Source organism: Typopeltis vanoorti, chromosome 10 (genome assembly GCF_054136105.1).
Source record: "Typopeltis vanoorti isolate ZY-2024b chromosome 10, IOZ_Tvanoo_1.0, whole genome shotgun sequence".
Taxonomy (NCBI): Eukaryota; Metazoa; Arthropoda; class Arachnida; order Uropygi; family Thelyphonidae; genus Typopeltis; species Typopeltis vanoorti.
The window spans coordinates 89034667-89058715 of NC_143558.1; the positions used below are offsets into that span (position 1 = coordinate 89034667).

At 35.3% G+C, this 24049-nt stretch overlaps 1 protein-coding gene across 1 annotated transcript in view; it reads right to left on the reverse strand.

Annotated features, from left to right (window-relative positions):
• Positions 1-13373: 13373 nt before the first annotated feature.
• The window catches only part of Adss (adenylosuccinate synthetase), a 178313-nt gene continuing 167637 nt past the window's right edge, over positions 13374-24049 (reverse strand). Inside the window, exon 13 of the mRNA XM_090399810.1 lies at positions 13374-14214. Coding sequence (XP_090255936.1) covers positions 14162-14214 — 53 coding nt within the window. The 3' untranslated portion in view covers positions 13374-14161. The remainder of the gene's footprint in view (positions 14215-24049) is intronic.

The following is a 24049-nucleotide window of genomic DNA, read 5'->3' on the forward strand; positions in this document are numbered from 1 at the left end:
GCGCAAACTTAATTGTTTGCACACTTGGGATTAGGAGCTAAAATAACCAAGCATATAAAATTGCTTGGTTATCCTAATATACAATATACCCAAGTTAAAAATTTATTCCCATCAATATCTCCTCCAGAGATTTTTATTAAAACTTAATACACCTTGTTGCAACTTATATAGGTAAAGTTGATAAGGCTTTGTATTACTAAAACCTTGGTATTTAGGGTCTAGCTACTCACTGAGGAGACCTCAAAAAAGGTCGAAACCGGTCTGGGTAGTGACCCCACCCATAATGCATTGCAGTATACATCTTCTAGTGAGATGTGCTTTACATTATGGGAAAATACTAAGAATAGTGATCAAAGCTTTAACCACCTTTACAATGAGTTGTCCTGGTGTTGTACCATCTTTAGACTTGAACTTTGTTTCAGGCGCAAACTTAATTGTTTGCACACTTGGGATTAGGAGCTAAAATAACCAAGCATATAAAATTGCTTGGTTATCCTAATATATATATATATATATATATATCACCCATACACTCATGAAGTCACAAACCTTTAACACATCGTAACGTTGCTCTGTGAAGGCAAATTATCAGTAAAAAAAAGTGATAAGGGCCATCGCTAGATTAGATCGTGCCCCGAAGCAAAGAATTAAATATCATCGCAGATGGATTATAAGACAAAAATATAAGAAAATCTTCAATTGCTATTTTGTTTTTATTACAAGAGAAACATTAATGCAAAATGATTACATAATAATATTAATTAAATGTTTGCTCTATCGCACAATAAAACTGTTTATATGCTCTTCTAAATTTAAATTATACGGTATATCTGCCTCTATTGATATAGTTGTTACACCAACCAATCTTTCTTGGATCATTGCTGTTTGCAAATAATTTTTAATCAGTTTAAGCTTGGAAAAACTTCTTTCCGCACTTTCTACGCTAATAATTCCTGTTAATGTAGTGACAGCACTTACTGCAATATAGCTGAATGAGTGCCCTTCTTAGGCCGTGCCTCTATGCTACACCCTGTCGACGGTACTGGAAGTGATTGATATATTCCTTGAACAGCTAGAGGCCCAAATTCCTGGAGAAAAACAGGAAGTTGTTCAAGAGAACAAAAAGAGATGGAATGGATTAAGAAAAGGGGGTTTGGTACATTTGAAATCAAACTACATTCATGCTCATAGATACTGCATTACTTGCTGTAACCATGCTTTTTTGGTAATTAAATTTGAATGCCTATTTGAAAAGCGATAATAGCACAATAATTGTCACAAATAATTATTATTATATTATTATTAGACACCTCCAGGGAGTCCAATGACTCATCGAGAGAGGGCACCTGCTCTACAGCTCTATCTCCACCAACTGACCTCGACCACAACAACAACGCCATCTAAAGACGACCACCACCACCACTAGTTTTTCCTCAGACAATCACAAACATCCATGCCCATGGCGGAATTCGAACCCGCAGCCTTGGGCTGGAGAGTGGATACGCTAACCACTCGGCCAGCCAGGCCTGCTGGGGGTGACATAATTATATATATAAACATTGCATAATATAATGACATAATTAAGATGTGACAACAAACTTGACAAATTTGCAAATATGTATTGAACTCAATTCGTATGGTACATTTTAGGGTTATAATAGCATTACTTACACGTTTTGCCCAATGACAAGGGGCAGAGTCATCCTGAAAAATGTAGTTTGTCGTTACAGTAAAGTTGTCTCTGATAGTAAGCAGCAATTCTAAAATTTTCAGGTACACTTGTGCATTCACTGAACCTTTTAGAAATGCAAGCAACCAACACCATGATATTGTAAAAATAATCATAATTAAAATTCTGAATATTTTTACGTATTGTTTATGTTAGTATGCTTATTAGTTTTGTTTTCATAACACGCATTGTCGGCACTTGCGACAATGCGTGTTAGGAACATCTCACTATCTGCCAGTCGGAAGAAGATTAATAGTATATTCCGAAAAAGGAATCGTGGAACTATTAAGTTTCAAAGTGGAATAAGCATTGATGAATAAAAGGGAAATATTGCTATATGCGTTTTAAACGGAATATTGGAGAAAACGCTAATTGAAAGATTAATAGTAGATTCCGAAAAGGGAATCGTAGAGCTGTAAGTTCTTTTTTATTGGAAGAGTTAAGACTGTCAATAAGCATTTAGTGAATAAAAGAAGAATTTGCTATTTACGTTCTAAAGGAATGTTCGAGAAAACTCTGATTAGGAAGTTTCATCCGTATTAAGGACGGCGGATCTGACTATTATTTCTACTGAAGAAAAGAGATGGAATTAAGTTCGGAAGAATTAATGCGTGCTACATAAGTGATGAGAAAGGATCCTGTAAAAATGAAGAATGGAGTTATATATCTTCAGAAAAGGGCCTTGATGGAGAAAGAAACTGGCTATGAACATTTTGTGATTGTGCAAACAAAGTGTTTAGTCTAGTCTTAAGTGTAAGTTTATTTTAAAAAGGCCTTGGATCCAATTAATTTGTAGTAATAGTTATGTAATATTGTTTGAAGTGTATATATATTGTTTTAGTTTTATTAAATGTGTTTATTTTGTATTTGGTCTTGAGTCAGTGATTAATTGGATTCTGAAAGAAAGAGTTACAATCATTGCACCAATTGGAGTGAACCCTTGTGCATATAATAAAATATAGGTACACTCGGAATAAAAAAATAATTGTTAGAAACAGAGATCATCTCTATGGTAGGATTAAATATTAAGATAAATATTACTCTTTTTCACTGACCATTTTGCACACTCTTTGCACCAATTTAACTCAGCCAATCTCATTTTTTTTTTTTGGTTAACAAGCGCTTCTTTTTAGGGCACCTGGCTATCAGTCCCAGTCGAATGAGTCTTCTCCTGACAGTTAAAGGGCTTAACCACAGCTCCTGTTTGTTCTTCCCAGTCCTGTTTCAATTCTCCAGATGATTCACGGCGATTTTTGAGGCAGAGCCACTTTAGAACTCAATCTTGGCATGGTGTAGACAGTGGCTTCCTTCCTTTTCCCTTCTTCCTTTCAGCACATCCAGTTTACTTCACTATCAACAGCAGCAGTACCACAGTAGATTGACTACAGTACAGCCTTTTAGCTATTTCATGAGAGGAACAGGCTTCTCTATTAAAAGTGTGAATCGCACTTTTTCTGGGAGGTGTTAACTGCACGTAACTAGCCATAGCGATCTCAGCATGAAAATGCAAAAACTAGCTTTTGATATCTATTTTTAGCATAAAAAATTTTGTCGCAATAGCAGCAACTATTACGTTATACAGAAACCCGTCGGAATGATCGATGATGCAATACAATGAAATATTTAATGATAAACCAATGAAATGACCATTTAACTATTAAAATCCAACAAACAAATACCTTTGCATTCACCCAAAATTACTGTCTGGCCTGGGTTTACAACTTCAATTATCATTGGACAATTTATTTTTGAGGACATTCATCAGTCAGGTCCTGCGACCTGTTCAGTTACTGCCAAGAGGTATCACATGATACAGTTTTGTTGTGCCACAGTTACAGCTACACCTGTGCATGGATTCAGTCATTTTCATGCAGGATTGGGGGCCCCTTCACGTATCTGTCGATCCACATAGGAGGTTCTTCAAGCACATTTCACAGAAGCTGGAGTGATCAGCCATGCATTTCCCACTGCATGGCCACCTAATTTACATGATCTGATGCCTGCGACTTCTTGCTCTAGGGATTTCTCAAAGATAGGGTGTTTCTCGGCATCATCCTGATAATTTCTAGCTGAAAGACTGCATAACACAGCATCAGTCCTAGCTGTGTTCTGCCACAGAAGACACTGTGCAAAGGATGCAGTTTGTGGTATACCATGAAGGGCAGCACATTGAACGGTACAGCCAGTGAATAAAAATGTGTTATTTATGCTTGTGTCACTTTTTTCCTCCTTGCACACACGGAAAAAAAATACACCTACATTTGATACATCACACAATGCCCTTTGGTGCTGAAGTTTGGAACTACTTTTTCTCAGATATCGCTTCTGCATGAAGCACAATGTATCCCTGCAAAGTTTTACAGCACTTGGATCACTGAGTGGCATTCCACAAGGTCTTAAACAGGGATACTTTAATTTTGATCACCCTGTATATTCAGAAAAGGTATAAAGAAGAAAGAGGGTCTATGAAAAAGTGATTGGAGGGAGAGAGAGAGAAGGTGTTAATCTGTTAGACCACCCTCTTCATAACACCAAGCATTTATAGCAAAGTTTTTGATGTACAATCCCATCCATAAGAATACTATTTTAAGGCTTAAAAAAAATTCTGAAATTATAATGTTAAGAGTTAATGCCAATAGTTATACAAGTGAGAGGTTGGGCCCTAGAACAACATGAGTACATGGTCTTTGACAGAAAACGTCACAAGTTTTTTTTTGTGGGTGCCAAGAAGGGCAAGGATGTGAAATGGCAGGAAAGGATGAAAGAGATAGTTGATCTTACTTAGAAAGATCGATATTTTCACAAGTTAAGTGAAAAAGATCTTTCCTGTGAGAAATACAACCGAATTGTGTTTTAGTTGAACTGAAATTCATTAAACTGTCCTTATAAAAGCAGATCAGTGTTTAAGCCCCATCAGTTATGCAAGATCTTTAAGCTTAGAGAATGATACAGTCAAACGAAGTAAGGAATGGAGCATCATTAAAACTAGAAATAGGACAACATACTATTTCTGAAGTGTTTTCATGTAGCTACCCTAATTTCAAATCAATATAACATAGCATGCTTTGCTAAAGAGCAGCACCCCAGTGTTTGAATGCACTGGCTTTGACTTGTCATTTAGTGATTAAAACTATTATGTCATAGATAATGCATTGTGAAACACATATATTGAGGTGGACTTGGAGAATTTCAAGTTTCTATCTTCATGAACTTGAAATTTATAAACCTGGAACTTAACTGAGACAATACTATTATCAATAAATTGTTGAAAAGCATAAGAAACCAAATGACCATAAAATAAGTCACAAAAGCATTACACACACATGACAATTGTAAATAATTAAAATATAAAGGTTAAAAATACATACAGCAATGATTAAACACCAGAAAAGAATAAATAATGTGAAGGAAGAATATAAAACCTCAGAAAGAATGAAAATGATTCATAATTACAGTATATGAGCCATTTCAATGTGGCATCATCTTCAGAGAAGCAAAGAGTACTCTACTAAAGGAAAGAACGAGAAATGAAAACAGGTGGCAGAGTGCACTTGAATGGCTGCATTGAACTGTTAGTAATTTTTTATTGGAGGAAACTTGGGAGTAATTTTAATATGATGGAGCTTCCAATTCTCTGAAATCACATAGGGTGATGGATGTATATAGAAATGTTATGGTTATATGGTGTAACTGGGACATTATATTGACACAGTCCCTTTTTTTTTTTTAGCTGTAAGTCAGCAGCTAAAATTGAAGGGGTTATGGGAAGATAGTTTGATGTTAAATCAGGTGTGTGACAAGGATACACATTATCTCCACTGTTATTATCTATATGGATCACTTTATAAAGGAAAGTGGTATTAAATCTGGTATCAAAATTGGCAATGTTAATCTTAGCTCTTTACTTTAGGCAGATGATGATGTTATGCTTCTGAATAAATCCAGCATAAGTCTGCAAAATTCCGTGACTAAACTGAATAACTGTTGTAATAAATTTGCAATGATAATAGGCAGAAATATTGAAAACATCAACTGTATCTTGGAGAACACACAAAACAAGTAAAACATTTTAGCTATTTAGGCACACAATTTTTAGTGAAGATTGCAAAATTAAAGATGAAAATAGACAACAGAATTAGTAAAGCTGGTATGGTAGGAAATTAGCTGAATAGATTTATATGAAATAAGGAAGAAATTAACAGAGCCTGTGTAGATCAGTGGATGTGGCATTTGCACACCACAGTGCTTGACCGCATGAAGGAAGACTTGCTTTCGAATCTAGTCAGAGACTAGAGGAAATTTTTCTAATCTTTTTTTTTGACTGGTTCCCGAGTTAGTCGATCTCTGGCACAGGCAAGCAGGTTTTTTTCTCCCAGAAACTCTGGTTATTCATCCCATAAACTCAAGAAAATTGACCATACAACCCACATCATTTCAGACATTAAATACAGGTATCCCTCGATTAACGCAGTTAATTAATCCCACGATGTTACCATGTATATCAAAATCACGTTAATCAAATCTAACAATCAATGGTAAAAATTACAATTCATCCTTGATCGATTACTGTATTAATAATTCGTTTTATATAGTACTCTTTTAGGAAAGATAAAAAATGAATGCAAAGTAAATGTTTAATAAATAGTTGTACCTACATTATTTACTGCAATTTTTTTTTATCAAAATAAGTTATCAAGAGTCGTTTGAACAGTTTTAGTTTTTTTCTTATTGGCATAAATTCTACAATAACAAGCAAAATGACTCTCCAGACCTCAGCAAACAAGCAATAAAACATAAAGAAAAAATACTGCAAATATAATACATGATGGCACAAATTAAGTGGATATTGAATCCAACATTATTTCATAGCTGAATATAGAAACCACAAGAGTTTCGTGCCGAATATATAGAAACTAAAAGTATTGGCGGATGCATGCATAAGCAACGTTATGGGCAATTCGTAGTAAAGGTGGAGTAAGATCCAGATCACTTTCCTTAGTATTTTGCATAATGTAAAGCACATCTCCTAGAGGACATGTATAATAAATAAGCCTTTGGCTCTCTATTTCCGTAACACATGATGGTTTATTTATTTTCAGTTACAATCTAGAAATTATTGAAGAATAAAAAAAAACAACAACTAAACCATATTATAAATAAAAAAAACAACAACTAAACCATATTATACTGACATCGGAGGTCGCAGTATCTCTCAGATACAATTTACTGTCAAATATCACAAACCTTTACATATGTTAAACCAAACTGACAGCAAAAAAAACACAGTGCGGAATATCACTCGTAACATATGAATGCACAGCTACTTATGACCTCCAAGCTATACACTGAATTGTGTAAGAATATTTATATTAAACATTTTGCATGTATCTGTCATATCAGCTGTGAGCTCCACAGGGTTAAAGGCGTGTTAATCAAAACTCTTGGCGCGTATATCAAGTGACTGCCGCAATTAATTTTGCTGCATCAAGCAAGGGATACCTGTATATTGTGTCAGGGTTAGGGATTACAAGATGGTGGCACTTGTTGAGCCGTCTCTTCACTGCGTGCCGCTTAATTAGCGATAGCTTTGGGCCCTGATTGGGTACCAGTGGAGATTGAACTGCCTACTCAGTCTCCAAAAGTTAGATAGGACTAAAACAGCCTCACCTACTCCCTATACAGGAATAAAAAGACATTAGTTGATTTTTTTTTTTTTTTGAAAGAAATTAGTCAAAACACTGAATTAGTATACAAGACAGTGTTCAAACCAATTTTAACTTATGGATCAGAGAGCTGGGTTAGAAATAAAACACTTACTCAGAGACTGGAGACCGCAGATCGAGTTTTGAGGAAGATTAATGGGATATTAAGAAAGAATATGCCATTGTTAGCATTGAGGAATGTGTTAGTAGAGCTAATCTCAGATGGTGCTGTCACTTAAATAGAATAGGAGAGCAAAGATTAGTAAAACAAATTTTCTTTGCCAGGTTGGAAGAAAAAAAGACCCAGAGGTAGCACTTTTTACTTGATAAAAAGTGCTACCTCTGTCTTTTAAGCCACTTTTTACAGTAAAAAGTGGCTTAAAAGACAGAAATATAAGATCTGATAATGTCAGAGGAAAACTGATCGGAAGTTAATGGTGTAACTTGTTCGTGCAATACTATCATATCCTGTACATCAGCCTGAGGGTATATATCAAGGAATACGGATGCATTAATTTTTTAAATTTCATTATTAAGATGTTTATTTGAACTTGAGATTTTTATAAGTGTTTATGAAATGTGAAAGAATGACAGATTTTTTAATGGAGTATGGATTAGTTAAAGTGCAGGTTTCCATATGTGTGTGTGTAAAGTTTATAGAATATTTTTGTTGGCAAATGAAGTCATAGAAATATTTCCTAGCTATTTTAATGAAAATAGCAGGGAAAGAGGCAAATATGGATATCAGAATAAATGAGGAAAAATTGAATCAAGTAAAGACATTTAAATATCTAGGAAGTGTTATTAGCAGTGATGGAAGGTGTAAAAGTGACATAAAAGCAAGAATAACGATGGGAAGAGATGCCTTTAATAGAAAATAGAATTTATTCAGAAGTGAAATGGATAGAAATCTAAAGAAAAGACTAATAAAATGTTATGTGTGGAGTGTTGTCCTCTATGCAGATGAAACTTGGACATTGAAGAAAGAAGAAATTAAGATTTTGGAAAGCTTTGAGATGTGGATTTGGAGAAGGATGAAAAAAATCAAATGGACAGATAAAATAACGAAGGGGTTTTAAAAAGAGTAGAAGAAGAAAGAAGTCTGTTAAGGAGGATAAAAAGGAAGCAAGGGAAACTGGATCGGACATATTCCGAGAGGGAATGGAATCATCAGAGATGTCATCGAAGGAAAAATAGACGGAAAAAGATCCAGAGGAAGAGTAAGGAAAACAATGCTAGATGACATGCTGAATGGAGACAGGTACACAACCTTGAAAGAGAAAGGTCAGAACAGAAGAGAGTGGAAGGAAAGTTTCTGCTACTAAAAGAAGAACCTGCTCCAACTACAGAATACTCAAGAAGAAGAATAGTGGGAAAAAAATCTCATTGTATAAAATGTGTGTAACACGTTGTGTGGTGGCAATGTGGCAGATTTTATGTACCATTATATACTTGCATGTGGCAAAATATAAAATTTTACATAATTATTATGCTGAAATTAATATGTAAAATTATTTTTAATTAATAGGATTTTTATTATATTGTATTCTAAATGGGGTGCTTAAGGGTCAAAGCTGTATAACTGAGAGGAGACCTCCACATAGCCTTTAAAGGAATGCGGAGAACCGACCAGGGCTTCTGACCTAATGTCCAATCCTCATCTTCTCGTGGTGCACCCTGTTGGGTATCTACTTTGATACTGAACGAACGAGGATGGGCTGGCAATTTGGGATTTAGCCGACCAAATTGTATTCTTATTGGTTAAACCAAAATAAAAAATGATGGTACAACATGACAAAATTTCATGCCGGCTGGGGCGTCGCCCGGTTAAACAAGACCCCCGTTGTTTTTGCCAGGGAACCAGGGCGAACAGCGAAAAGTCAGCTACTGGAACAAATCTGAAAACAAACCCCAACTCAACATCACCAGAGTTAAAGATCGGTACTATCAACGTAAGAAGCCTGAATGGCAAAGAAATGGAGCTAGCTGAGGAATTAGATAAGTACCAGATCGACATAATAGGGGCGACTGAAACAAAAAAGACCAAAACTGGTGAGATCTTTCTGAGCAATAAATACAAAATGTTATATTCAGGCAATGACAATCAAGGAAAAGAAGGAGTAGCCATAGTATTCAACACAAAATACGAGGCTAATCTTCTTGAATGGCAGTCAGTCTGAAGTAGAGTAATGTGGGCAAATATGAGAATGGGGAACTGGACAATGAGACTTATTTGTGCCTATGGTCCCACAGAAGGTTCTACTAAGGTAGAAGTGGAGGAATTTTTTGAGGCTTTAGAAAAAGCAACTGACACAATGAAAAAGGAAAAGTTGGTCCTTGTTGGGGATCTAAATAGTAGAGTAGGAAATGATTTTGAGACATACAAAAATATTTTGGGAAAATTTGGAGAAAAGAGCAAAGCTAATAATAATGGCAAATATCTGTTGGATTTCTGCTCAGGACATGGACTGGTTATTACTAACACCATGTTCCAACATAAAAATGTGCACAAATTCACATGGAGAGAAGAGGCAAGGAATAAGAAAAGTCTCATTGACTATGTTATTGTTGATAGTGATGTTTTCTCCCTGGTGCAGGACACAAGAGTGTACAGAGGATTTGAAATTGGAAGTGATCACTATTTAGTCTTGAGCAGGATAAAATTGAATTGCATATTGAAAAGAATAACATGTAAGAAAGTTTTAAAGCGAATAAAAGTTGAGCAGCTCTCAGATGTGAACTGTAGAATAAAATACAGAAATATTATTGAAAAGAAAATGAAAGAGTTTGAGAACAGGAATCAAACCTTGGAGATTCAGTGGCAAACTCTGAAGGAAACATTGATTGATTCTGCCACAGAGGCATGTGGTGAGGTTGTGTGCAAGGATAAAAAAATCAGAACTCCCTGGTGGACACAGGAAGTTAAAGAGGCAGTGAAGGAAAAGAAGAAAGCATATCAAAAGTTCCTGGCAAATAAGTCAGCTTTTACTCTTACAGAATACAGAGACAAATGTAAGAAAGCTAAACAGTGTGTAAAACTAGCTAAACAAAAGTCATGGGAGGACTTTGGCAAGAATATAGAAAATAAATATCAAGAAGGTGGCAAAATATTCTGGAGGTTGTTGAAGAAGCTTAGGAATGGAGGAAAGAGTGCTGTAAAAGGGGTTAGAGATGATAAAGGTGACATGAAAACAGGAGAAAAAGATATCCTTGAAGTATGGAGTAATTACTTTGAAAAACTGCTAAATGAAACAAGCAGTGATGACAGCACAGTGATAAAAAACACTGACCAGGCATGCAGTCAGGAATACATATCCATACTTGAAGTAGAAAAAGCCATCAAAGGCTTGAAATGTGGAAAGGCAGCAGGAGTAGATGATATTCGACCAGAAATGCTGAAGTATGGTGGTATAAAAGTCTTACAGTGGCTGCACTGCATAGTTCAGAAAGCCTGGACAGAGGGACGAATTACCGATGATTGGAGCAGAGCTCTCATAGTACCCATATATAAAAAGGGAAATAAAACTGAATGTGAGAATTACAGAGGTATTTCCCTACTGAGTGTTCCTGGCAAGATCTATGCAAGTATACTTGAGAAACGGTTGAGAAGAATTGTGGAAGAAAAGCTTGGTGAAGAACAAGCTGGATTCAGGCCAAATAGAGGCTGTCAGGATCAGATCTTCACTTTACGACAAATAGTCCAGAAAGCATGGGAATATAACAAAGATCTGTATTTAAGTTTTGCCGATTTGGAAAAGGCATATGACAAGGTGCCAAGAGAGAAGCTATTCAATACGCTGCAGTTATATGGTGTCAATGGGGCATTATATCAAGCAATACTTAGTCTTTATTTGAGTTGTGAGTCAGCAGTTAGAATTGAAGGAAGTACAGGAAGATGGTTTAATGTTAAATCTGGTGTGAGACAAGGATGTACGTTATCTCCTCTGTTATTCATTATCTATATGGATCACATTATGAAGGAATGTGGTATTAAACCTGATATCAAAATTGGAGATGTTAATGTCAGCTCTTTGCTTTATGCGGATGATGTTATACTTCTAAATAAATCCGCTACAAGTCTGCAAGATTCTCTGACTAAATTGAATAGCTGTTGTAATAGATATGGTATGAAGGTCAGCAATAAAAAGACAAAGACAATGAAAATAGGCAGAATCATTGAAAATGTCAAATGTGTTGTGAATGGAGAACCTGTGGAACAAGTAAAACATTTCAGCTACTTAGGCACAATTTTTACTGAAGATGGTAAACTAAATATAGAAATGGACAACAGAATCAGCAAAGCTGGTATCGTGGGAAGTCAATTGAATAAATTCATATGGAATGAGAAAGAAATTAGCCAAAACACTAAATTAGCTGTATACAAGACTGTGTTCAAACCAATTTTAACTTATGGATCTGAGAGCTGGGTCAGAAGTAAAACACTTGACCAAAGACTAGAGACCGCAGATATGAGAGTCCTGAGAAAGATTAGAGGCGTGAACAGATGGCATCAATGGCAATATCATATTAAAAATGAGGATATTAGGAAAGAACTTGACATTGTCAGCATCCAGGAATGCGTTAGCAGAGCTAATCTCAGATGGTATGGTCACTTAAATAAAATGGGAGAGGAAAGATTAGCAAAACAAGTGTTCTCTGCCAGGTTGGCAGGAAAACGACCCAGAGGAAGACCAAGATGTAGGTGGATTGATACGGTACAAAGTGCCTTAGACGATAGAAATATAAGATCTGATAATGTTGGAGTCTTGACAAGTAACAGACTGATTTGGAGGAAAATTGTAGATAGGAAGTTAGTAATGATGTAATTTTTTCATGTAGTACTGTCATATCCTTTACACCCCTTGAGGATACATGGCAGGAATTTGATGATGATGATGATGTATTCTAAACTGTATCTAACAATTTACAAATTAAGATTAAAAATTATTTCTAATTTTTATTAGTAAAAATTAATAAATTCTTTCACAGCACACCAGGAAAATGTGGCCTATGCTTTGAAAACACTGTTACAAGGAATAGTCTCTGATGCTGTGGTGGGGTTCTTCTTCCAAGATTATCCCCAGCTTTTGTATTTTCTTAAAATTACAGTAAATCCTTAAATAATAAATATATTTTAGTTGTCCTCTTCTTCTTTTCCTTATTATCTTTCCTTCTAATGTTTAACATCTATTTGTTGGGAGTCCTCAGAATTTTATCTTTTGTCTTATAACTGTTCTCCAGTAATCAACACCTATTTTTATGAAAGGACTTTTTCATTGTCTCTTGCTTCCCCCCCCTCCCACCAAAATTCCCTCCTAGTAATATGCATAGCATATACAAAATCTACGTTCAAATGAAGTCCAAGTCTATTAAAAAGAAAAATTCTCTAATTTTTTTTCACTGCGCAGACAAACACTATTTAATAATGTCATGTATTATTATTATTATTATTTATTTATTTTTATAACTAGCATTACATTTTTGTGACATATTGTATTTCTGTGATCAGCCTTAGTCCTTTCTTTCAAAATGCTTTCTATTCTGTTAAGCAAAGAAAATTGTGTGTTTGGGAAGAAGATATCAAACTGGCCTAAAAAAATAAATAAAATATAAAAAACATTATCATTTTATAATTTGCCAAATATATACAACTTTTGTGTGTATGTGCACGAGCATGCACACATACACACGAAAACTGGCTTGTATTGCTTCCATAGATAAGTTAATTTTAACAATGTTCTTTAGTTGGGGCAAGTTAGTTGGTTTCATTTGAAGGTGGCAGGGGCTTGTGACTGCTATGATCATGATTAGTATCACACTTAAACATGTGCTTTATAAAAACAGTATTAATGATAAAGAAATTTTTATATGGAAAATATAAGGTCAGTAGTGATTTTGTAGCACATAAACCAGCAGTAAATAATTCTCGTGAAGTTACTTAATCAGTGTTGATCATTTTTATTTCATGAAGATAATACAAGCAACTTGCATTATATATAAAAATAAGTTTCATTTATTTTCAAGATATTTAATTTCCCCATAATTGACTAGATCATTCTAAAAGCAACAGCAGTGTAACAACAGGAGGACATACAAGAAGTTACAGAATAAAATGTGAGGAGCTGACAACATTTCTGGGTAAAAGTCTACATAATGTACAACAAAGATGTAACAAATATCTAAATGGATACTTGTAACAGATAAAATCTTTAATGTATATTTAGCCATCCGGCATACAATAATCAAATTGTTCATTAAAATATTTTTCAAATTAAATTGTAAAACTTTAATTACAACATTAACATTCTTCTGAAGAATAAATAAATTCTCATGCTACAAATAAGTGTGAATATATGATTTAGTACTGCTGCATTATTATGATATACAAAATTCAAATTTAAAAATTTTAATTTTAAACAAACCCAGACTGGAAACAAAATGAAACCATTTCTTGATAATTATAAGAGAGTATCTACATATATTCGCACATACTGCCTCCTTGTCAACAAGCAAAGAGGAACCATAATTAGGTTTTGTGGATACAATATTTCTTCCAGCTCAAAGGAATGAAGACAATTCATGAGGAAAATCAGGTAACATAACCATTTCCTGGACGTAAGTTAAAATATCCCTAATCTTAATCTTTTCATCATTTTGAATATTCAAAATTTCTAGATTAGTAATTCCTTATAATTCATTCAACCACAAGAACAATTTCATGTATAGTATTTCAGAATACCTCAATCATCGATGTTCTTTCTTTACCAACACCAATCCATTTTACTGAAAAGAGAAAAAAAATCATGGTGTATTTTCTTTTGAGTAAATAAATTTAATGTAGAAAATTATTTTAAAGAAATATCTGCTGTCATGGCTTTTACAAGTAGCTGTAATTATCTCATATTTCTCAGAGCATGCTTAACCACTACTAACAATTCAATATACTATTTTTAAATAGTTTAGTGAAATGAGATGAAAACAATTTACTATGCTAGAGATGTTTATCTGTGACTAAAGAAATCAGTCATTAATCTAGATTAATGCATATTCATCATCATTTCATGGCAGCACACTACTCATACATATTGTGCATATTTCAATCAAGTACAAAATTGAATGGTCTAAAAAATGTATTTAAAAAAATTAAATAAAAAAAAAAGGCAGAAATACACATTTCATAGGAACTAGAACTTAAAAGCATTTTTAAAGCATGCTAAAGAAGTAATCTCCACTGATGGCCAGGGGTACAACTATTGACAGGATAATAAAATGACAACTTGATTTGGGAAAACTATAAGCCTAACTCCATTCCTCCACATCTGTGACCAATGTTTGATAGGTTTCAGATGAAATTTCATAAAATTTCTCCACATGTGAATTCTATTTTAGAGGTAACAGGGCAAATTCAGGCAGCCAGTTAGAAGTTCACAAATGGCTGACAGTAGTGGCAGACCTTACCATGCAATTTTCAAAAATCAATGCATTAAATACACACACACACACAGTTTTGGATCAAGCTACTATTTTACCACCTTGTAGTTGTGCTCTTGGCATCATTGAAGATACTTTATATCTGCATGAACTTATTTTATTAGTCAGTAATATAAATTTCAGGGTAATATTTTTAAAGCTGGAGGATAATATAACTGTTACATCCAAAGGAAATTCATTATAAACTATTTGCTATAATGTACTATTCATGTGGTTCCTGAGTGAAGATTAAATGTAACAGTCCAAAAATGCATAATGGTCAAATATAAAGAACTATATTTCACTTATAAGTTAAGATCAAGTTCTCTGATCCAGTCTATAACAAGCGATGTTGCTTCCAGGAAGTTGCTTCTTTAACCAGTATATGCACGAAGACTGCACTAGGTAGAAATATGATGGAGTGATTGGTTTGGGTGTCTACAGTCACACTCCAGTGAGGGAATTTTCCCCCACTTGCACAGAAGCTTGCACATCTTCCATGGCCGGTACAAATCCTGTTCAGTGTTATCCATGTCTTTTGGCTCAATTCCATACCTAGGATGTTGAAGCAGCACCTATTCAACCAAGTTTCAAGTTAGGCATTAGTATTTATGCTCCACGCTCATTTCCATTGATCTTTGATATTATAGTTAGTCGTTCTCAAATGTTTAGCTTCACAAAGAGGGGACTTTCTTGATTTCAATCTGTTAAGCTGTAGTTCTGATATGTCGTTATGTATAGACAATTCCGTAACAGAACAAGTCATATTCTTGTAATAGAGTTTTACATCTTCATAGATTTGGTGCTATTATGTTACTCAGCATTGGAAGCCAATAAACAGGAGTTGTTTTTATGATTCCAGATATAAGTCACATTGTGGTGTTAAGCTGATGGTCAATCAGTTTAGTATGGTAGCTATTGAGCCAGATTGGAGACAGTACTCTGCCACCAAAAAAACCAAGCCGAGTGCAGATGTTCGTAATGTGGTCGAGCGTAACTCTTAGATATTTAGAGTATTTATTATCGCATAGGACTGAATTTCCGAAGGGGATGTTCAACTCATCTAGTGCCAATTTATTATTCAGATGGAAAATGGACACTTCAGTTTTACTTTGGCTGTAGTCTCCATTTCTTAAAGTAAATATGCATGGAAGCAAGGTCGTTTGTGAGGGTTTCCTCTATCCATCTTAGTTCTCTATTTCTGGTGGCTAGCAATATGTCATCCAATAGCAGAATTTTCTAGATACTGTATCTGGCATATCAGCTTTATATAAGCTAAATAAGAGAGGGGTCAATACTGAGCCTTGTGAGAGGCCATTAAGTTTCTTCTGAATACTAATATTTTCTCAAAGGGCAACACAGAAATATCTACTGTTGAGCATATTATTAACAAGTTGTATTGTTTTTCGACAGAGTAGTACTTTCAATAATTTGTACAGCATGCCCTCTCTCCAGACAGTGTCGTATGCGGCAGTTAGATCAAGAAAACTGCAGAAGTTTTTAGATTTCGTTGAAAGCCAGCTTCTATGTATGACGTCAGTGCCAAAACCTGGTCACAATAACTACGATTAGGCCTAAAGCTTGCCTATTCAAAGATGATGTTGCTTATGCGGTTATACAACAGTCTTTCCAGTAGCTTATATGTGCATTTTAGTAATGCGATTGGTCGATAGTTTTGTGGGTTGTTAGTTGATTTTTCAGGTTTGGAAAGAGCTATTATCTTAGTTTTTTTAAATTCTTTCAGTAACACGCTAGTGTTTGTTCATTATTTCCGAGAAGAAATGGATGAGCCATTTTTTGGTGTTTTTGCCAGTATGAATAAAAAATTCCAGGAGAACTCTGTAAAACCACAGGGCCTTTCCTGTATTTGTATCGGTTAGTGCATTGTTGATTTCCTCATCGCTGAAAGGTCTCACATATTCTGATTCATCTTGTAGTTATCCCTTTAATTCTCTGGCTTCTCTTTTAACTTCGATGGTATGATTTCTATCACGTTGGCATCTCAAGATTTTAATAATATGATTAGCAATTTGGTTTGGTGTAACATCTGTCTTTTTAGTAGTCACCATTGTAGCACCTCCTAGCTTCTGTAACACACTCTAAGCCTTCCTACTGGAGTGCCTAAGGTCCAGTCTCGCAATTGTTTCAGTCCAGCGTTGTAATCTTGCTGCATCCAATTCATGAAAGAGTTTGTTCGCAATTTCCAAATCACTGCTCTCCAGAAATTTCTCATAAAGTTGTTCACTCAGTTCATTCCATCCAGGGATATACTCCTTTCTATAGCCCCTAAGGATATGCTTTTTAGTTATAAAAGATGATGGCTCCTACAAATCGGTTGTAGTTATTGGGTACAGGAGATATGAAACGAACACACTTGTCAAGGTCAGTGGCATATTTTTTCCAATCGGCTCTTCGAAAATTTCATCGTGGGAAGTGAATTGATTGGAGAAGATTTTTATGCCTACATCGAGGAGGACCGGTCAATGTTGGCTGTGAGGGAGGCCACTAAGAACTCTTCTTTGAGTCAGTAGAGATTTTTTATGCTATTAGAGGTGACAAAACAGAGGTCAGGATTATAGTCTCTTCTTACTGCTGAATTGAAGGTACCATGCTCTTTAGCGTCAAAGATCAAGTGGATATTGAAGGTCTCAGTCCAGTTGACGAGGGCTATACCACATTCATCATTCTGGGTGTACTTACACAACTCATAGTGGCTACTGAAATCTCCCACATATATTGTTGGATGATTCAAAAGGGGTGGACTTGTTGAGGCAATTGAACGTTTGGTGGCTTGTAGACATTAACGAGTGTCAGTTTGCCCAGCTTCATCACGACCAGGTTAACATTATCATCATCACTTGATGCAGTTACAAGTTTGATTTGCTCAAAGTTGTTACGGACTATATGTCGCTATGCTATACGCATGATGGTAGGTTGCTCCTACTAGCTGGTAGCCGTATATTCTCCCTCTTCTGTAGAAGTCTTCTTCAGTGGCAGCGTGTGTTTCCTGGATGAGTACGATGTCTATATTTTGGTCAAGAAGGAATTTTGAAAGGTATTCGTATTTTGATTTGCTGATTCCTTCGATGTTAGGATGACAAATTCAGACTTGAGGTCCGAGATTTCTAGTCAGTTGGTTTTTCAAATGGATCTTGTAAGGACCGTTCACTTCTGATTGTTGCATGTAGTTAGTAGTCAGGAGATCCACGGATAGACTGGCTGCTATGATCACTCCAGCACATTTAGCGTTATCCAGGAGGCCTCCTCGTGGTGAAAACAAACTGTACAGAATACAGATTGATTGTAAGCAGTACTACAGGCAGGTAATACTAGTGAAGGGAAGCTTGATATAAATTAAAGATGACAAGAAATTATATTCTTAGTTGCATCCTTTATCCAAGTATAAGCAAAGTTTGCAAGTGAAGTAACTTTACGACTGGACTACTTGTATATAGAGGCTAATGACTTCATATCATTTTCCTTAGTATTCCATAATGCAAGGCACATTATTATTATTACCCCAAGACCTCATGGAGTCAAAGAATCATCTGGGAGGTCCTTTTATCATACACACACACAGCTCATCATACCATGCCTTGAACACATTCAAACTCCTTGCAGACACCACACTCTAAGGCAAGGCATTTCAATCATTTACAACTCTGTACGAAAAACACCTGCCTCTCACTCCCCTACTCACACCCTCTTTATACAGTTTCCAGGGATGACCTCTGGTTCTACCCCAATCTCCCACTATTTTCTGTAGAACTTCTCAAGCATTGATCCTATAACAACCCCTTACCAACTTGTAGGTCTCTATCATATCTCCCCTCCTCCTCCTGTCCACCAGACTCTGCAAATTACATCTTCTAAATCTTTTCTCATACTCGACACTCCAGAGGTCAGAAACTACCTTAGTCAATTGCCTTTGGACCCTTTCCAAGATCTCTTCATCCTTCTGAAAACCAGGTGACAAAATCTGGGCACAATAGTCCATGTGTGGCCTAATCAAAGCCTTATACAACGGAACAAGAATCTCCCTACACGTCAGTGTCCTCTGCATCATTCCCAGAAGCCTTTGTGTAATCTTCACAATTTTGGCTATGTGTCCCCTAAATTTCAGATCCTTATCCACTATCACCCCCAGATCTCTTATTTTTTCCACCTCCAACTATATATCTTCACCAAGCATAAATTCTGCATCCCATCTTTGTTTTCCAAATTTAAAAACCTTACATTTTGCAACATTGAACTCGCATCCCCATTTCTGTGCCCAATCACTCAATTTATTCAAGTCTTCTTGTAAGGCCACAACATCTTTACTACTCTTCATGGTTCGTCCCAACTTTGCATCATCTGCAAACAACTGAATATCTCCATCCAAATCTTCACCTATATCGTTAATATACAAGTTAAACAGTAATGGCCCCAAAACAGACCCCCTGAGGCACTCCACTAGTGACTTTCCTTTTCCTGGATATCACTCCCCCATACACAACTTGTTGATACATGTATAATACTATGCATTATGGGAAGGGCCACTACCCAGATCAGTTTCAATCTTTATTGAAGTCTCATCAGTGGGAGCAAGAAACTGCTGCATATGAGAAGAGATACCAAGGTTAAATTTTGCAGAAGTGATATATTTCCCATATACAAGTAGTCAAAGCTTGATAGTAAGAATCTTAAAACTCAGGCATATTTTATCAAAATGTAAGAGCTTAATTCATTGTGTTTTAGTATAAAACAGTTAAATATGGGTTTTCGAGATTCCTGAGTCTGGAAAGACCCAAATGGACAGTTTTTAAGTTAATAGAGGAAGCTGTATGATAAATATGCAATGTTCTTACTATTTACATAAATTTTGCAAAAGTTCACTTAAAGTTTTAATAGGAGAACCCAGCCAACCTGGGGACAAAGGAGAGCCCAACCAAACTTAATTGTTACATGAAGCCTCTATGGAATCCCAGCACTCATCGTGTATGACAATGATACGCATTACATGATCCATCATCCGCACTACACCACACTTGTCTGTTAATTACATTTGTATTCCCTGGCCAGTCTGGCTATTTTGCAGGAGGAAAAATTAGATTTTAGGATAAAAATCTCCATATCTCAGATTTTTCTCCCAAAATCCCCAACATGGGATAAAAGATGCGATACTACTTCCCAATCGAAGGGTGCATGCTCATCATTCTTCTAACAACAGATTGTTATAATTAAATGTTTGTTTTCACATGACATATATCTTTACTTAAGTTTTGTAGATCTGGAAAAGGCATACATACTACAAGTTGCATAGAGAAAATATTTTCAAAAGACTACAATTATATCTGGTAAATGGAACATTATACAGAGGAATACATACTTTATATTTAAGCTGTGAGTCAGCACTTATAATTGAAGGAAATACAGGAGGATGGTTCGATATAAAGCCAGCAATTAAATTTGGAAATAGACAACAGAATAAGCAACTGGTATGGTGGGGGAGCCAACTGAATACGTTTATATAGAATAAGAGAAAAATTAGCCAAAATACCAAACTATTAGTATACAACAGTGTTCAAAACCAGTTTTAAGTTATGGATTTTAGAGTGGGTTAGACATAAACCACTTGATCAAAGATTAGAGACCACAGATACAAGAGTTCTGAGCAAAATTAAGGGCCTGAACAGATGACATCAATGTCAGAATCATATTAAAAATGAAGACATTAGAAAGGAAGGAATCTGACATTGTTCAGATTCAAGAATGTGTAAGCAGGGATATAATCTAAGGTGATATGGTCACTTTAAATAGAATGGGAGAGGAAAGGTTAGTAAACAGTGTTTGATGCCATGACAGCATGAAAAAGACCCAGAGGAATACTAAAGTTTAGGTGGATTAATTCAATCAGTCAGAAGTGCTTTAGAAGAACAAAATGATAGACACAACAATATTGATGTGCTGACAATTAATAGACTGATTTGGAGGAAAATTGTTGATAGGAGATATTTGTTACTGTAGAGTATATTTTAAAATTATTTGAAGCTTCTTTTACTTTATATTGGAATTTCAGATTTTAATTTTGGCATTTTTTAAAATTGTTAATTTGTTCACTCTTCTTGTCTTTTTATATTGTATAATGATACAATGAATACCAAGTTGAAAATCTTTGTTTTGCAATAAAGAGAAAGTAGGCAAGTCTGGTGTGCTGAATTTGAATGGTAGCTTTACATTCTCCTATTATCTCTGGGGTATTTCAGGAACCAAAATTACATATTGACATACTTTGCAAATGTAGAAAGTGCATGTTAAAGATTAAACACTACATCCAATTTTATGCATCCCATCCTCTAGTATGATTTCTACAAGTTCTCTATAATTGTCATTTCTATTAAATATGAAATTTTAAATTATAATGGGGGGAAAAAGCACTCCAAATTCTACAATACTGCTTTAGATATCATCAAAATAATTGTTCATCCGATATTTCTGTTTGTGGACAAATAAAACTGCCTTCATTAATTTCTTCATCACTTATCTGGTTGTTTAAATGATAGCATGCAGTATATGTCAACACCATCCTTCTTTAAAGTCTTAAATTTGCACCAGAGTTTAACGTGGAGGATAAATTTTTTTTTCTCCCTTGACGGGAAGGGGATGGAACAGCTTTCTCACTTGGAACTAAACCCTATCAAACTGTCTACGTTCTAGTACAAATCATACAAACATCATATTTTTGTAGGCCTAGTAGGGTCACGTAAGTTCATCATGACAAAAATCTAATTTTAGCAATGCTTTTGAAATGAGGATCTTCATGCAATTTTCCAAGAATGTTCCAACCTTATATTCTAGACCCCTAAGATTTTAAGCTTATGTTCTCATAAGATTCAGATTACTCATTTCTACTTAACAGAAGCTATCACTTCTTTATACATGTAAAAGTTGGCACCATCATCAATTTTTTAATGTGCGTCCTGAAGAGAAATGTACATGATACTATGATGGTATTATATGATAAAGTTCACATTATAACTAATGTTCTGTAAATAAACCATTTTCCTCCAAATTAGTCTATCATTAGTCAGTACTCCAATATTATAAGATCTTATACTTCTTTCTTCTAGAGTTCTGACTACATCAATTCACCTTGATCAGGGTCTTCCAGTGGGTCATTTCTATGACAGGAAATTAATTCATTCAAGAAAGTGTGAGCTCTGCTAATGTCTTCTTGAATGCTAGCAATGCCAAGTTCCTTGCTATATCTTCATTTTTAGTATGATTCTGAAATTGATGAAATCTGTTCATCCCCCTAATTTTTTTATCAGAACTCTCATACCTTTGTAATCCAACTCTCACATCCATAAGTTAGTTTCAACATTGTCTTGTATACTGCTAGTTTCGTATCTTGGCTATTTCTCTTATTCTATATAAATTTATTCAACTGACATCGTACATCAGCTTTGCTTATTCTGCTGTCTATTTCCATATTTAAAATTCATATTAAAAATTGAGCCTAAATAGCTGAAATATTTTAGTTCTATAGGTTTTCCATAGAATGCATTTGATGTTTTCCCATTCCTACCAATTGCCAGTTTTCATCTTTTTATTGTTAATTTTAATGGCAAATCTGTTGTAGCTGTTATCAATTTAGTTAAAGAATCCCAAAGATCTGCAATGGAGATTTTTGAGAGTACATCATCTACATAAAGCAGAGAGCTATATTTGATATATCTAATTCCAACAGATGAGGAATAAGAGTGGAGATAAAGCACATCCTAGTCTCTCACCTGATTTTATATCGAACCACCTTCCTGTACTTTCGCGAATTCTAACACTGCTGACTAACAACTTAAATACAGACTACAACATACTAGTGAGGAAAATGCTCTTTTACCTCATATATTTATAGCATACTGAAGAGCATCCATCCATTCTCAGCACTTTTTTACACAGGTATATTTAAGTTTTTTCTATATTCAAATCAGACTGTCTCATCATAAAATGAAAACATGATCTCTACAACTTCTATGTGGACTACAGCTTGTTCTCCAAGTTTTTCTCTTGGAGAACAAGCTGAATGAAATTTAGATATGGCAATATTGAAGTGCTCATAAGTAATAGATTGATAAGATATTAATAATAATGTAAACTTAATCAGGTAGTGGTCCGCATGGGTAGCCGAGTGGTTACGTGCTCTGCAACCATATGCCTGGGAAAGGTGTGTCCTGCGTTCGATTCTCGTTGCTGACGTGAGGAGCTTAGGATCTTTTTCAGACATAGCCAAGTTAGCCGTTCTTAGACATGGACTGCAGGGTTTTTGTCCTCGGTTTATCTGGGATTTTTCCATCTGCAAAGCAGGCAAACTGGTCTTAAGAACATAACACTTCACAGACGATTACACATGGCTGAGCGTGGGAATAATGACCCCACCTCGTGGTGAGTTATGAAACCCAAAAATGCTGTCATAGTAACCAGAACACCCCCCCCCCTTGAGGATACATATCAGGAAATTGATGATGATGAGTAAGCCTACTGAATTATGCAGTGTAGACTCTGCAAAACTTTTATAACTTCATATTTGATCATATCCAGTTGAATGTCTTCTATCTACTCCAGTTGCCCTTCTATATTTCAGGCTTTTCATCTTTTTCCAATATTGCTATGTATTTCCGATTGTATTCCTTCTGAAAATATTTCCTAACAGTGTTTTGCCACTGCTTGTTTCATTTAACAGTTTTTCAAAGTAATTACTCAAGACAGAATATCTTCAGTTTTTTGGAAATCATTAATGATTCCTTTTAAAGTATTATTTCTTCCCATATTGTTTCTTAGCCGAATAAGAAACTCAAAAGAGTTTCATGCTGAATATAGAAATTATATAAAGTTCGGCGATTCCAAGCGTAAGCAAATACCTGGATAGCAGCAACTGACCCTTAAGGTAGTGCAAGCTGAGGCAACTCATAGCAAAGGTGGAGCAAGTTCCGATCACTATTCTTGATATTTACCCATAATGTGAACTTAGCTCCTAGGAGCTGTGTTACTGTTCAACATTATGAGAGAAGGTCACTACCCAGACCGGTTTCAACATTTATTGAGGTCTCATCAGTGAGTAGGTAGACCTAATTAATACCAAGTTTGTAGCGAACAGAACTTACATCCC